This window comes from Miscanthus floridulus, chromosome 19 (assembly GCF_019320115.1).
Source record: "Miscanthus floridulus cultivar M001 chromosome 19, ASM1932011v1, whole genome shotgun sequence".
NCBI lineage: Eukaryota > Viridiplantae > Streptophyta > Magnoliopsida > Poales > Poaceae > Miscanthus > Miscanthus floridulus.
Window position 1 is genome coordinate 65654656 of NC_089598.1, and position 15888 is coordinate 65670543.

The following is a 15888-nucleotide window of genomic DNA, read 5'->3' on the forward strand; positions in this document are numbered from 1 at the left end:
ATAACTTTCGATCGATTCGACCTCCCGGATAGCTGTCACACACCCAGGCAGGTACCCACTCATGGTCGACCCTATCGTCAGCACAAAGTGGCTCACCAAGCTACTGATGGACGGGGGCAGCGGCCTCAACATTATGTACGCTGATACACTTGATGCCATGGGCGTCGACCGATCACGCATCCGGCCGACCAAGGCACCTTTCCATGGCATCGTGCTAGGAAAGCAGGTCATGCCGATCGGGCAGATCGACCTACCTATCACCTTCGGGAATTCGTCCAACTATAGGACAGAGACCCTCACCTTCGAGGTAGTCGGGTTCCCACTTGTCTACCATGGCATTTTGGGGCGGCCATGTTACTGCGAAGTTCATGGCCATCCCCAACTATACCTACCTCAAGCTCAAGATGCCGGGCTCAGTGCAAGGGTCACCACCATCGGCACTTCTTTCTAGAGGGCCTATGAGTGTGAGGTCAAGAGCTGTGAGCTCGCTTCAGGCAACCCTCGCTTCTAAAGAGCTCAGCGGCCATCGGGAAGGGCATCGTCGAAGGAGCGCCCGACACAAAGTGGGTGGCAGGATCCTTTGAGCCTATAGAGAATGTCAAGGAGGTCCTCATCAACCCCGACAACTCCACCGACAAGATGGTGAGCATTGGCATAGCCCTCTCCCCCATGTAGGAAGATGCGCTCATCGACTTCCTCTATGCCAATTGAGACATCTTTGCATGGAAACCCTTAGATATGCCGGGAATTTCAAGGGAAGTCACCGAGCATGCCCTGAAATTAGTTGTTTTAGGCCGGTCAAACATTGCCTGCGCCACTTTAATGAGGAGAAGCGAAGACTCATCGACGAGGAAATCGCTAAGCTCTTGGCAGCCAGTTTCATCAAGGAGGTATACCAGCCAGAGTGGTTGTCCAATCCCGTCCTTATAAAAAAGAAAAGTGGGAAATGGAGGCTGTGTGTTGACTATATGAGCCTCAATAAGGCATGCCCAAAGGATTCATTTCCTTTGCCATGCATAGATCAGGTAGTCAACTCGACCTCGGGGTGCAAAACCCTCTGCTTCCTTGATGCATACTCCGGGTACCATCAGATCATGATGAAAGAGTCCGACTAGCTCGCTACTTCTTTCATCACCCCGTTCGAATCATTTTGCTACGTTACGATGCCATTCGGACTCAAGAACGCCGAGGCTATGTACCAGCATTGCATGACCAAATGCTTTGGAGATCTCATCGGGTGGACCATTGAGGCCTACGTGGATGACATCATAGTCAAGTCCAAGAAGACCGACCAGCTTGTGGCCGACCTAGAGCAGACCTTCAGGAAGCTCCAAGAGAATGGCATCAAGCTCAACCCTGAGAAATGCGTCTTTGGGGTCCCAACGGGCATGCTGTTCGGATTCATCATCTCCGAGCGTGGCATCAAAGCCAACCTGGTAAAAATATCAGCTATCACAAAGATGGGCCTGATTCTAAACCTAAAGGGAGTTCAGAAGATTACCAGATGCCTTGCTATGCTTAGTCGCTTCATTTCATGCCTCGGCGAGCGGGGGCTCCTCATTATCAGCTCCTAAAGAAAACCGACCGATTTGCATGGACGCCTGAGGCTCAGGAGGCACTTGACAAGCTCAAAGTGCTCCTAACGAAGGCCCTGATTCTAGTCCCATCAGCTGAGGGAGAGCCGCTCCTACTCTACGTCGTAGCTACGACTCAGGTGGCTAGTGCCGCCTTGGTTGTAGAACAGGGAGAAGTGGGACACGCCCTTAAGGTACAATGCCATGTGTACTTCATTAGCAAAGTCTTGTCCAACTCCAAGACGCGCTACCCCTAGATCCAAAAGCTCCTTTATGCCATCCTGATCACCAAGAGGAAGCTGCACCACTACTTTGACTCACACCAGGTGACCATCGTGTCATCCTTCCCTCTCAGTGAGGTTATCCAGAACTGGGAGGCCACGGGGAGAATCATGAAATGGGCACTCGAGCTGGTGGATTAGGGCGTCATGTATGCCCCATGAATGGCCATCAAGTCTTAGGTACTGGCTAACTTTGTGGCCGAATGGACCGAGATCCAGATGCCACCGACGACCATCGATTAGGAGTACTAGATGATGTACTTTGATGGATCACTGAGAAAGAAGGGCACTGGGGTTGGGCTGGTTTTTGTTTCCCCCCTTAGGGTGCACATGAGGTACACAATTCACATCCACTTCTCAGTTTCGAATAATGTGGCTGAGTACAAGGCACTCATCAATGGCTTGCACATCGCCATTGAGTTGGGCATCCGATAGCTTGACGTTCGAGGCGACTCACAACTGGTCATCGACCAGGTCATGAAGGAGTCAAGCTATCACAATGCCAAGATGGCTATGTATTGTCATGAAGTCCAATAGTTGGAGGACAAGTTCGATGGCCTCGAGCTCAACCATATCCCAAGGTGGCTCAACAAAGTAGCCGACACATTAGCAAAGATGGCATCGAGCTGAGAGTCGGTCCCCACCGGAATCTTCGCTAGTGACCTACACAAGCCTTCGGTCCAATACGAGGAACTAGAATGGACTGGCAACAAGCCCCCAGTTCTTGGGTCAAGGGCTGACTGACCCTTAGTTCCATCTGACCCGGAGGTCATGGAACTCGTTGAAGACCCAATGGTAGAACCCGACCCTCCGACCAACTAGAGAACACCTTATCTTGATTGCCTCCTCCATGAGGTGCTCCCTACCGACAAGACAGAGGCCCAATAGCTCACGTGTTGTGCCAAGTCCTTCGTCGTCATCGAAGGGGAGCTCTACAAAAGTAGCCTCATCGGAATCCTGCAGCGCTGCATTCCCACCGACCAGGGGAAGGACCTACTGGAGGACATCCATGGAGGGGTCTGTGGACATCATGCCACACCTAGAACCTTGGTCAGAAACACATTCTAGCAAGGTTTCTACTAACCAACCGCTGTGGCCGATGCCGAGCAGGTCATATGCACCTGCAAAGGATGTCAGTACTACGCTCGATAAACTCACCTGCTGGCCCAAGTGCTCTAGACGATCCCCATCATGTGGCCTTTCATGGTCTAGGGGCTTTACCTAGTAGGGACCCTTAAGAGGCCACCCGGGGGCTTCACGCACTTACTTGTCGCCGTGGACAAGTTCACGAAGTGTATAGAGGCTCGATCGATCACCGTGATCAAATCCGAGCGGGCAGTGTTGTTCTTCACGGACATCATCCATCAATTCGGAGTCTCAAACTCCATCATAACCGATAACGATACATAGTTTATGGGGAAGAAATTCCTTCAGTTCTGCCATGACCACCACATCTGTGTTGACTAGGCCACCGTAGAGCACCCCCGCACAAACGGGTAGGTCGAGTGCGCAAACGGCATGGTCCTACAAGGCCTCAAGCCTATGATCTTCAACCGGTTGAACAAGTTTGGTGGACAGTGGGTCACCGAGCTTCCCACGGTACTTTGGAGCCTATGGACATCCAGCAGCTGGGCAACTGGTTACATGCCGTTTTCATGGTCTACGGCTCTGAAGCCATCCTCCCAACTAACGATGAGTAAAACTAGTTGGAATGCAAAAAGCCTACGCCCCGATGGCTACGGCATCAGTTGCTCACCAGCGTGATCATTACTTAGTCGCTCACAACTTAAGTTTCTAATGCCTTAACAAAAAACAAGGGGCACATCGCAATGAACTTTATATATATGGAGAGAGGGGCCAAACAATGTTTTCGGCCATAATAAAAGTCTTTACAGAAAGACCGACACTAGACTGGGCTATCTAATTAAACATTTTTGGGCAGGATTTCTTCTTCGAACTTCTCTGCAAGGTCCCTCACTGGGGGCTCCGCTTCCTTCTCAATTTCGTCCAACTCGGTGTCAGTGTAGCCAAGCGTGAAGCCCTCATTGATCACCGGTAGGTCTATGTCGATGTAGCAGGAGAGGGCGATGGCAAACATGCGATGGACGCTGGTGTGCAGGGCCTCCCTTGCGAGCACGTGTGCCCAATCTGGGATCTGGGTAACCCAGGCTATGAGCAAGCTCGTCACCACGGCTGGGGTGACCCTGAGGTCATTAAAGACCAACCTGATGGTAGCATGCAAGGCGTTGTGGTCATCGCTCTCCCACTAGAGTTGACCCCGCACCTCAAAGAGTTGCCTCTAAAGGGCTGCCCAAGCCGAACATCGAAGAGTGTTAGAAAATTGACTTTGAACGACAACCAAATAGGTAACCAGAGCCTCACCTTTCACTTGCTCCTCGAGGACCGTCTTCTCCCTCTAGAGCGCGCCAACATCCCCGACCAAGGCGGTGGCTAGGCCCTTGGCTTCTTCCTTAGACTTCCACTCATTTTTTAGCGTGCGCCAAGTAAGGTCGAGGGCCTGGTGGAGTCGTCCAAGCTCCATGGCATCTTCCCTGGCCTTGGCGATCATAGCCTTGAGCTTGTCCTCGACCTCATCGGCGTGTTGATGGGATTCCCATTCCTTGGTCTAGAGGCTCGCCACTTCTTCCCGCAGTCATGGCACTTCGGCAGCAAGCCCCTAGACCTTTCCTGGTTGCGCATCGCATGGGACTAAGAAAAAATCATGTTAGAATTATATAAACATGGCTCGAAAATAGAAAATGTGAAGACACAGCAAACCTGGCCGGCCGGGGTGATGTCATCCTTCAACACCCCTAACGTGTCGGTCAGGGAGCGGACTATAGACTTGAGTCCTAAGCTCATGCTCATCCAGTCCTTCTCCTCCGCCGGGTCATCGAGGGTGAACACCGAGTCGCTCGGGTCTAGTCTCTTGGCCCATTGGAGCTAGCCTCCTCCCCATGCAAGTAGATCATTGCCCAACCAGACAAGGGACTAGGAGGACCCAGCCCCAACCGAGGGGTCAACCGTGGCAACCATCATCGTTGGCCTGATAGGGGCTGATGGCACCCCCTCCATCACCGATGCTCCCTCAAGAGTGGACCCTCCGATAGCCGAGGAGGCTGGCAGCTCGAGCTCCAAAGTCCGAGCCATCGCTACTTCTATGGGGGACACCTTGGTCATGCCTCCTCCTATCTGCCCCATCTCAGGCGCGTTGACCGGTGCGGGCACCGATTCCACGAGCACCTCCCCCAGCACAATCGGTGCCTCTGCCTCCCCTGCTTCCTCTGGTCATGCCATGTCTGCCTCAGCTCCATCACGGTGCGCCCCCGACACCATGCTAGTCGGCTCCTAGGGGGTTGCCCGATGTGCTAGGATCTTCTACGGTGCCAATGTCAGGGGTCTACAGGGGCCAGTCCTACAGAAAGCACCAACGTCAGACAACAAAATCTGAGAACACAATGAAAGGATGAAGAAGTCGTTAACTCACCACAACGCCATTACCAGAGATCATTTCAGGGGCTAGCCGCTCGACACCGACTTTGCCACATCGACGATTGGCCCCTTCCATCCCCCAGTAGGGTCGGTCAGAGCAGGACAGACTTGCTCTACCAACCTCAGGGGCGTGTCCTCCCCCACCGATCTTGGAGGCACATTGGGGTTAGTCGGAGCAGGGCAGACTTACTCCGCCAACCTCAGGGGTGCGTCCTCCCCCACCGATCTTGGAGGCACGTCCTCCTTGGATCACGTCAGGGCAGGTGACCTGCCCCATGCTGGCCTGCTCATCCTCGAGCACCAGCATGCCCCATGAAATGTTGGGGTCCTCCTCCTCTTCCTCCTCCTCATCATCATCGCTCTCCTCCAAGCCTTGCCAATGCCTTACACACTGGAGCTTCGCTCGCTCCTTCTTCACCTTCTTTTGATCCTTCTTTGCCTTCACTGCCTCAGCCACGGTGCGGTTCGCCGCCCTCCGTGCCGCGTCCCCTGGTAGTGGCGGGTCGAAATCATGGGCAATTGGGCTAGATTGCAAATCCTGGTGGTTAGAATTTGAGAATAGAGGAGGGTTAGCCAAGAAAAGAAACTCGAAGAAGGCTTACCAATTTGACGAAACCCACATTCGGCTGCATCATGGGATGCCCCGAGACCGGGTACACTGGGGCGAGATCCACTGATAGATCCGTCGGGAACTCCATAGCCTCCTTGAGGCATTGTGCCATTTTGCCGACGCTGAGGGCCTCGCTGGCGACCATCATCGTCCCTTCGGGCATGGAATCTAGCGTCATCTTATACATCGGAAGGGTGAGCGCCATCAATGATGCTAGCCTCCTAACGTGGTATGCTCTAATGACACCGATTCTGCATAGGCTATGGCGCTTTAGAGTTGCAATGGCCTTGAGCAGGTCATCGAGCCTCTTCTGCTCCTTCTCGATGGGCCCGTATCTCCACACCTCTGGCACCTCCTCGATCAGGCAACCGGTGAAGATCGGTAGGGGGGCGGCATCGTCGTTCTTCAGGTAGAACTAGAGCTTATGCCACCACTTGTTGGACTTCGATAAAGGGATGAACATATACTTCGATGCTTGGTTGCCCCATATACGGATGCTCGCGCACCCCATCGGCACTGCTAGGTCTGACTTCTTCTTCTCCTTCTTCTGCAGCTCAACGACGAAGAAGTACTTCCATAGCTCGAAGTGGGGCTTGATCCCTAGATACCCCTCACACAGCGCAACGAAGGCCAAGTTGTGCTAAATCCCATTGGGATTCAGATGCTGTAGCTCTAGCCCGTAGTAGTGCAGCAGCCCTTAGAGGAATCAGTGGGGAGGAGTCGCCAGCCCCCGCTCATGGAAGGGGATGAAGGAGATGACATAGCCGTTGGGCGGTGATGGCACATCCTCGCCACCAGGTACAATCCAAACATTCATCGCGGTCCTTGAGCAGAGGAGGCCCTTCTTAACTAGACCCTTTATTTACATGCGGAGAATGTCAGAGCGAGGCCACGGCTCTATTGAGGAACAGGGATGGCAATGCAGAAGATCCGGCGGCAGCGTAAGGCTAGAGAGTGAGAACTTCATCGGTGGTGGAGTGGAAATAGGAAAACAAAGGCTAGGACTTAGGAGCGAAAGGCAAAAAGATTGGAAGGGTAAAGGATGCGGCTACGCTACGGAGGCTGGGGAGAAACCCCTTCGTTTATAAGGTAAGGGCATAATGGGCAAGGGGCAAACCGTCCACCTAAATTAACGTGCCACATGCCCCACCAGATTTGTTTCCTTCAAGGCTCGAGCCCTCATTATTCCTCATAGCATCAGTCGCCTTGCTGCCTCGAGAGACGAGCACATGCCTATCCCAATCTTCCCCGTGAAGGATCTATCGGTCGATGGTTCAACTTCAAAGGCCATGGGCCGCCGCAGGTAAGAGGGATACAGACCTATGGCCCATTAACACCTAGGAGTTCAAAGGTTGGCCCACTAGTGGGTTCACGGCCGCTCTAGGGCACCTTAGAGTGCGAGGAGGTTAAGGACGAGCCCGCTATCGGCCAGTACCCAAAGCACGCAAAGTGCCACTTCGATAAAGGGAACATATACTTCGATGCTCGGCTGCCCCATAGACGGATGCTCGCGCAAACCATCAACACCGCTAGGTCCGACTTCTCTCCTTCTTCTATAGCTCAATGGCGAAGAAGTACTTCCCTTGCTTGAAGTGGGGCTCGATCCCTAGATACCCCTCACACAGCACAACAAAGGCCAAGATGTGCTAAATCCCATTGGGATTCAGATGCTGTAGCTCTAGCCCGTAGTAGTGCAGCAGCCCTCGAAGGAATTGGTGGGGAGGAGTCGCCAACCCCCGCTTGTGGAAAGGGATGAAGGAGACGACGTAGCCGTTGGGTGGTGATGGCACATCCTCACCACCAGGTACAATCCACTCATTCATCGCAGTCCTTGAGCAGAGGAAGCCCTTCTTAACTAGACCCTCCATTCGCACGCAGAGAATGTCGGAGTGAGGCACAGCTCCATTGAGGAATGGGGATGGCAATGTAGAAGATCCAGTGGCGGCATAAGGCTGGAGAGCGAGAACTTTGTCGGTGGTGGAGTGGAAATAGGAAAACAAAGGCTGGGATCAGGAGTGAAGGAAAAAGATTGGAAGGGTAAGGATGCGACTACGCTATGGAGGGGGGAGGAAACCCTTCGTTTATAAGGTAAGGGCATAACGGGCAAGGGGCGAACCATCTGCCTAAATTAACGTGCCACATGCCCCACCAGATCTGTTTCCTTTGAGGCTCGAGCCCTCATTATTTCTCACAGCATCAGTCGCCTCGCTGCCTCAAGAGATGAGCGCATACCTATCCCAATCTTTCCTGTGAAGGATCTGTCGGTCGACGGTTCGACTTCAAAGGCCACTACCCGCCACAGGTAAGAGGGATATAGAGCTAAAAATGCTCCTACGGCCATTAACGCCCAGGGAGTTCAAAGGCTGGCCAACTAGTAGGTTCACGGCCGCTCTAGGGCACCCAGAGATGAGAGGAGCTAAGGATAGGCCCGCTAGTGGCCAGTACCCAACGCACGCGAAGAGCCACGGGCATCCCGACCCTCGTTTTGAGTCGTGGATGATGCAGGTCCATTGTTTCCCCTGAAAGAAAGGCATTGAGACCTCGAATCGGTCAAATGGATCCAAAAACTATATGAACCAGCCACCAAGAATCTAGAGTTAGTCACAAGCTGACCTCAAACCGGGCCTCCACAAGGGATGCTGGGGCTCCACTTGAACAAGCCTGTTACACAACTCACCGAGCATCGTGCTCCATCCAGCGAGGAAAGCATGGCCTGGCTCAGCCCCTTGCGTTTCTAGCGAATGAACATAAGAGGGGTGACCATCACAAAGATGAACTGACCCCCCGCCGGGACCCTACTACGCGCAGGGGCTCGACATTGCAAGGAGACCGATCACGCGGTCGTAGACAAATGATGAGTATCATACGTAGCTTGCCATCCCACAAAACAACAATAACAAATAGTACCCCCATGCGCCCTCAAGCAACGGATCGCAAAAAGCCTTTGTAAGAGTGTCTCACTCCTCCAAACGCTCAGGGGCTACACCACCAGGTGCACTCATGCGCACACCCAGGTGGAAAATGAATTACTGGTGCATCTCAGTGTCCGTGTCCACTTGTCAATCTTCCACATAGAGGTTTGGTATCTAAATCCTACTCGGTTAACCCTACTCGGTACAAAGAACCAAGGGGAGAAAATGCCTTTATAGGAGTGTCTCACTCCTCCGAAGGCTCGAGGGGTACTAATGGATATCTATACCCAGGTATCCTAGCCAAAGGATTAATAAGCGTCACGTCACCTCATCCGATGGTTAAAGACGCAACTACGGCCTTGTCCGACGGCGAGGGCGAGGTTTCCACCTCGTCCAACCCCCAGGGGCCGTACCACGCCTCAATCCGACTCCGAGGACGAGGTTTTCCAACCTAGTCCAACCCTTGAGGGTCGAATCTGCTACCGGACGAAAGAAGTGGTCCTAGGGGTAGGACCCGAACTGCTTCAAAACCACTATGGCATGGAGCGCACTCCTAGGTTACGTCTCGAACGCGTCTTGATGCGACTGGCGGTTCGCATCGGGCCATGCTGGGAGACTCACAATCGTCCACAGTGATGGACACAACACTGTCACTATGCTACCCACTCCCTGTGCGGCCGCTGAGTCAGTATGCTGGTCAGCCGTGCCGTTCACCGAGGCGGGGTGGGACATTATGACTCACTGACAATGCTAGGGTCATGGCATTGTCAGAGGATAGGTGACCGGTGTGGAGCTATCCCTGTCACCGCCTACTATGCCAGCAGGGCCCGTACGAAGGAAAAGGAAGGCCCGGCGACCCTGAAGACGTCCTTGGCTTCACCTTAGCTATCTTCCAAGGATTGGTTCCGTCTTGTCCAACCCCCGAGGGTTGGCTCCACCTCACCCGATGTCTAAGGGCCAGCTCCGCCTCACCCGACGTCTGAGGGACGACTCCGCCTCACCCGACGTCCAAGGGATGGCTTCGCTTCGACTAACTCCCGAGGGGAGTGGTCACATCTCGGCATGACCCGTCCCCACGACATGTCATTCCCATGGAGCTCATATCCGCTCACAGTGACGGACGTGCGGTCACTGTGCCGCTAACTCCCTGCCTGACCACCGTACACGTCAGTCAACCAGCGTCAGTGACTAGCCACTGTACCGCTAAGCCCCCTGCACGGTTTCTGTCAGGGGACCCTCTGACCATTCCATCCGCTCGGATAGGACGGAAGACAAAAATGGCATGCAATGCCCACACGTAAGCTGCAGCAGCAATAGGACCCCGGTACGACGCCACTTCAACCACGATCTACAAGGTTAGCGGGACCCACGCGAAGAGGAGGATGGTGCACCCCCGGGAGCCTTATTTCTCTTTCTTTTTTCCCTGTTCCCTTCGGTTGTAACCCCTACTTTCCCTTGACATATAAAAGGGAAAGCAGGACGTCTCACTAAGGGGATCGACTCATTGCAGATCGATTCATCACACATCACACCGCATTACACACCCAAGACTTGGGAGCTCCTCCCTCTCTGGCCAGTTTGTAAACCCCTACTACAAACTCAGTGCTAGTAACACGAGTAGCTTGAAACTGGACATAGGGATATTCAGCCCGAACCAGTATAATCCTTGTGTTCTCTTAGCACGCCATCCGGGTTAGACACGCAATATACAAATTTACTAGCCGATGCTTACTCGAAACACCGACAACAACTTATATCGAAGGTTGAGGCAATAAAAAAATAGCAACCTAGTACACACGTAAATAATAATATTAAACTACAAAAAATTATACACCAGAGATCTTCCATTTCTTGATTCATCGTCTCTTAATTTATTACTTTTCTTCCATCTAGTAAAATTATACATGTGCATTATTGCAACGAGAACAAAATAATACCGAAAAGACCGGTGAGGACAAGGACAATGCATCAGAGATCTTCCTTTATCCTCTCTCTCTCTCTCTCTCTCACTTGTAACCAGGCCCCTTGGAAAGATGTGTAAGGAGGCCTGGGCTCTCTCTAAGGACAACACAAAATCATGCAAGTCGATAGCTAGCATAGCATTTCTTCAACTCTCACTTGTTTGTAATCCCTACTGCAAACTTTGAGCTGTTGAGCTCAACAACACGAGTAAAAACACTAGATTGGACACATGACACGTTGCCCTCGACCAGTATAATCCTGAGTCTTTGAGCACACTAGCGATCCGAAGTCATACACTGGGCAACAAATTCACAAGTCGATGTCACAAAACGTCAACACTATGTTTTGCCCCAATTGACGAGCTTTTGTGATTTAGGGTTGCTAAAGCTGTTGCAAGTATGGTGCCCCCTTACTAGTTGGCTGCCTTTTTTTGGGGTTGCTTTAATCATTATGACTATAGTTTGTCATCCCGCTAAACCCAAATTGACATGTTGTTTTCTTTATTTTGTGTCCGGAACCATGTTTATGTTTTGCTGCTCTATTCTATTTTTTGGTTTAGGATTGATTCAAGGTTTATGATTATATTTGTCCTCCTTGATCATGTGTGTTTTTATTTGTGCATACTGGTTAGGTTCCTTCAAATGTACCAATTTGGGTTGGAACATATATTATGGTTAGGATTACGACATCCTTACTAATTAGGGGTAGTAACAGGACTACTACTTTTATTAGGGCTATTGATTAGGGTTTCCACATTTACATTGATGGAGGTTATGGATTTCCTACTGTAGGATTGGTTTTCTATTTTTTTAGAGTTGTCAAACTCGTGTCACATATACTCATGCATTTTTATTAGTATATTATTAGAACAACTCGAAGAGTCTCTCTATATTCTTTATAATGGTTAGGAAAAGAGATTTTGATGAAAAATATCCTCCGACAACTTTTTTATTTGGTTATCCAAATACAACCATTATGTATTATGAATTTTTCGCTAGCCAAAGATAGATAGTGAAAATAACTCTCTACAGTGTACACAAGATATAAAACAGCTATTGAAGAGTGGAGACATATAGAAAACGATCTTTATGCAGATGACGCTCTAAATGTGGATGTAGAGAGTGAATTTTAGAAAGACTCTAGAAGACCTTCTTGTTGTTTGTTTACAGTTTCCACCATCCACCCTCAATTTTCATTTTTTTGGTTGATTTATGTGAATTTTATTTTACATTTATATGTTCATTTTTATTTGTCATTACTCATTAAGTTTAGTGCACGTTGTTATTATTTTATGTGGCCGGATGTACAACCAAGCCTGATAGTCATAATTGCTAAGCGCCGCGGGCTTCTTAGGCTGCGTTTAGTTCGCGAAATCAAAATTTTTGGATGTCACATCGGATGTTTCGGGGGATGTCGGAAGGGGTTTTCGAATACTAATAAAAAAACTAATTACATAGCTCGCCTGAAAACTGCGAGACGAATTTATTAAGCCTAATTAATCCGTTATTAGCGCATGTTAGTTACGGTAGCACTATGGCTAATCATGGACTAATTAGTCTTAAAACATTCATCTCACGATTTCCAACCAAACTGTGCAATTAGTTTTTTTCGTCTATATTTAATACTCCATGCATGTACCGCAAGATTCGACGTGATAGTTTGGGGTGAATTTTTTTGGGAACTAAACCAGGCCTTATTAGGGCAGTCCCGGGTCATTGCACCATATATATGGCCATCGGGCCGGCCCGGCATGCCCCGACCCAGGCACGGCCCACAACTTCTCGGGGCCGGCACGGCACGTCGTGCCTGCTGGCCATGCCAGCACGGGCCTCGTGCCTGGCATTCGGCCCAAGCACGGGCCTGCGGGCTGATTTTCGGGCCGTGCCAGCCCACAGCCCACAATTTTGTAAACACACCAGCAAATTCAGCTCTAACTTTAGTTTTCAAATTTGGAATCAAATTTCACAGAAAACATAAATGATAAGAGATCACAGATTCACAATCACAACTCACAATCACAAGTTCACTACTAGACCGGATTCAAAGATAACAATTAACAACTAGACCATTGACCAGTCACAAGTCACAACTCACAAGCATGAAGTATCTTAACAGATTCACAACTCACAATCACAAAATAGCAATGCACAAACAAGACTTAAAAAGATAATTGAGTTGTGTGCAATGCTGCCTCATTAAAAACCTTTCTAGGTAAAACTCACCCTTATGAGAAACCCTAGAAAGAAAAAAAGAGTGCAGCACAGCTCTTATAATGATAAGTTCAAAGTTCAGATACAAATGTCACTCTCAGTTTCATCTCAACTCTCATCTCTCATCTCTCCTCTCAATCTCAAGTTCTCAACTCACTCTCATCTTTCATCTCTTAACTCTCTCAGAACAGAGAACACTAAGTACCAGCAGAATTAGATACAGAAGCCACTGATGTACCAGCCGACGAAGGCCCAGATGCACTCTGAATTTCTTCATCAAGATATAAATGCTCGAAGTAGCTTGCCAACTCTTGGTTGTCTATTGAATGTTGCAGTCTTCGTTCTCCCAACTCCCAATCCTTGATGCAAGCAAGCATCTCCACATGTTCTGGCAACAAGCATCGGCGCCGCTCTTCAAATATCCTTCCTGTCAAGCTGAAGCATGATTCTGAAGACACAGTAGACACTAGAACAGACATTATATCTTTTGCCATTATAGATAAAATAGGAAAGGTTAGTTTGTGGTCACGCCACCAGAGAAGCAAATCAAAGTCATTTTCATATGCAGTGACATTGTCACTGTCCAGGTAAGCTGTGAGCTCACAACCAACAGATGCAGCAGATGAAGTTGGGGTAGGAGATGGACCAATAACACCAGAGGCTCCAGGGCCTCCAAATATTCTTCCCCAAGCCTGTTTTCTCTTACCAGTTTGGCCTACAGGATTTGCAGCACTTCTATTCTTAGCTGCACCAAACTTGCTGTCATACTTGGCAAACAACTTATAAAGTTCAGTTTTAACAGAAGCATAATATGAACTGTAATCAACACCAAGGTTTTCTTTTAGAATTACCAGGACATTAAACAGACCTCTCATCTTAGCTCTAGGATCAAGAATGAAAGCAAATGAATACAACAGAGGTATATTTTCCTAGTATTTAAGAAATTTTAGTTTCATCAGATACACAACAGCTATCAGATTTTGATCCTTTTCACTTTCATGCAAATGAGCAGAAATCTCAAGCAGATGATGCAAAACAAGAGGGCTAGTTGGATAGTACACACCAGAAAGAACAACAGTTGATTCATAAAATACTTCTAGGAATTCCAATACCTTTGCAGCTATATGCCAATGCCTTGGAGTTAACAATTCAGCCCCCAAATTAGCATTAATGAACACAGAAAAAACTTCCTTATATGGCAGCAGGTGTTTAAGCATAAGGTATGTAGCATTCCATCTAACATTCATATCCAAACCAAACTTCCTAGGTCTTAAACCTTGAGCATTGCAGTAGTTCTTAAACATGGCAATACTATGATTAGAAGAATTCAAGAAGTTAATAGAAGTTCTAAAATCTTCTGTGTAAGGTTTGAACCTCTTTAAACCAGATTTAACAATCAAATTTATGATATGACAAGCACAACGTTGATGAACAAGGTGATAAGTTCTTTTATTAGGATCAGAAGGTGTAGGGGCTGGATCAGAACCCAAGTATCCTGCAAATAAAGGTGTTAAAGTTTCCATTGCTTTTGCATTAGAAGAAGCATTATCTAGAGTAACAGAAAAGATCTTGTCAATCAAACCAAATTCCTCAATCATAGAACCAATTTTTGTAGCAATGTTCTGACCAGTATGCTTCACCTCAATCAATCTCAACCCAATTACCTTTTTCTGTAGCTCCTAGTCAGCACTCACAAAATGAGCAACTACACTGATGTAGTCCTTCTTAGCATTACCAGACCAAATGTCAGATGTCAAACCAACAGATGAAGCACCACGCAAAATATGATTCTTAAGCATATTACGACGTTTAGTGAATAACTTACTTAGGTCTCTAGTGGTGGCCTGCCGGGAGACCCTAGTAAAAATAGGGTTATGAGCACATTGAATGTACTCCTCCCATGCATCAATGTCACCAATACTTAAGGGAAGATCAAGCCTAGCAATCAAGCGACACAACTCTTGTCTAGCTATATCAGGTTTATAGTCCCAGTTGCGCAAACCATCAGGATTAAGCGCAAGCCTAGACTGAACAGTAGCACATTGATTAGTTTTTTCCGTACATGATTTCTGTTGCCTCTTCAAGTGCCCAGTTCTAGAAACAGATCTAGCAGACAAAGTAGCCTACACATTTTGCAAACAGCTTTAGTGCAAATTCTACTGCCATTCACATCCTCATAGATCTCACCAAAGTCAGCCCAGACAGGAGATTTGCGCTTACCAACTCTGGTTGCATTACCAGAAATAGATGGTGCAGAGCTGTTGGTGTTGGAGCCAGTCCCAGCAGTCGTCGCCCCTTCACCACTGCCGCTGTCCAGATCGATCGGAGCCTGGCTGGCTCCAAGATCGACACCGAACAAGGCAGTTGTGTCCTCTCGGAGGTCGTCATCGTCCTCGGCCCTCGGGGGACAAGCCCGGTAGGACGGCATCATCATCCGCCATGGCGGCAGTGACCGCTCTGGCCCCATTCCTCGACGGTGTGGGTGGCCGCCGAGCTCGCTCTACGCCGCAGCTAGAAGAGGAAGCATCGGCTATCGACCTATAGATCAAGAAACACATCAGATGATAAAATCAAATCAAGAAAGAAGATGCTATGGTTAGGGTTAGGGTTAGGGTTAGGGTTTACCTGCGCAACCAGAGCCCGGTGCCGGAGAAGACGACCCCTGCAGAGAAGACGACAGACCGTTAGCAAGGACAGCGAGCGGCGGAGGAGGGATGACATTGACAGGAACACGAACTCACATATCACCAAGAGGGGAAGGGAGAGGGGGAGAGGAAGGAGATCAGGGAGGAGAAGGGAAAGGCTGGTCGGTGGCGGAAGGTAGATCAAGGTCACCGGAGTCGATGA

The 15888-nt window shown here is 49.4% G+C and overlaps 1 protein-coding gene across 1 annotated transcript; it reads left to right on the plus strand.

The window, feature by feature from the left end:
• Nucleotides 1-61: 61 nt before the first annotated feature.
• Nucleotides 62-451, plus strand: LOC136526126 (uncharacterized). The gene has a single exon (XM_066518891.1). It carries the CDS (start codon nt 62-64, stop codon nt 449-451), a length of 390 nt encoding a protein of 129 aa, XP_066374988.1.
• Nucleotides 452-15888: the final 15437 nt, after the last annotated feature.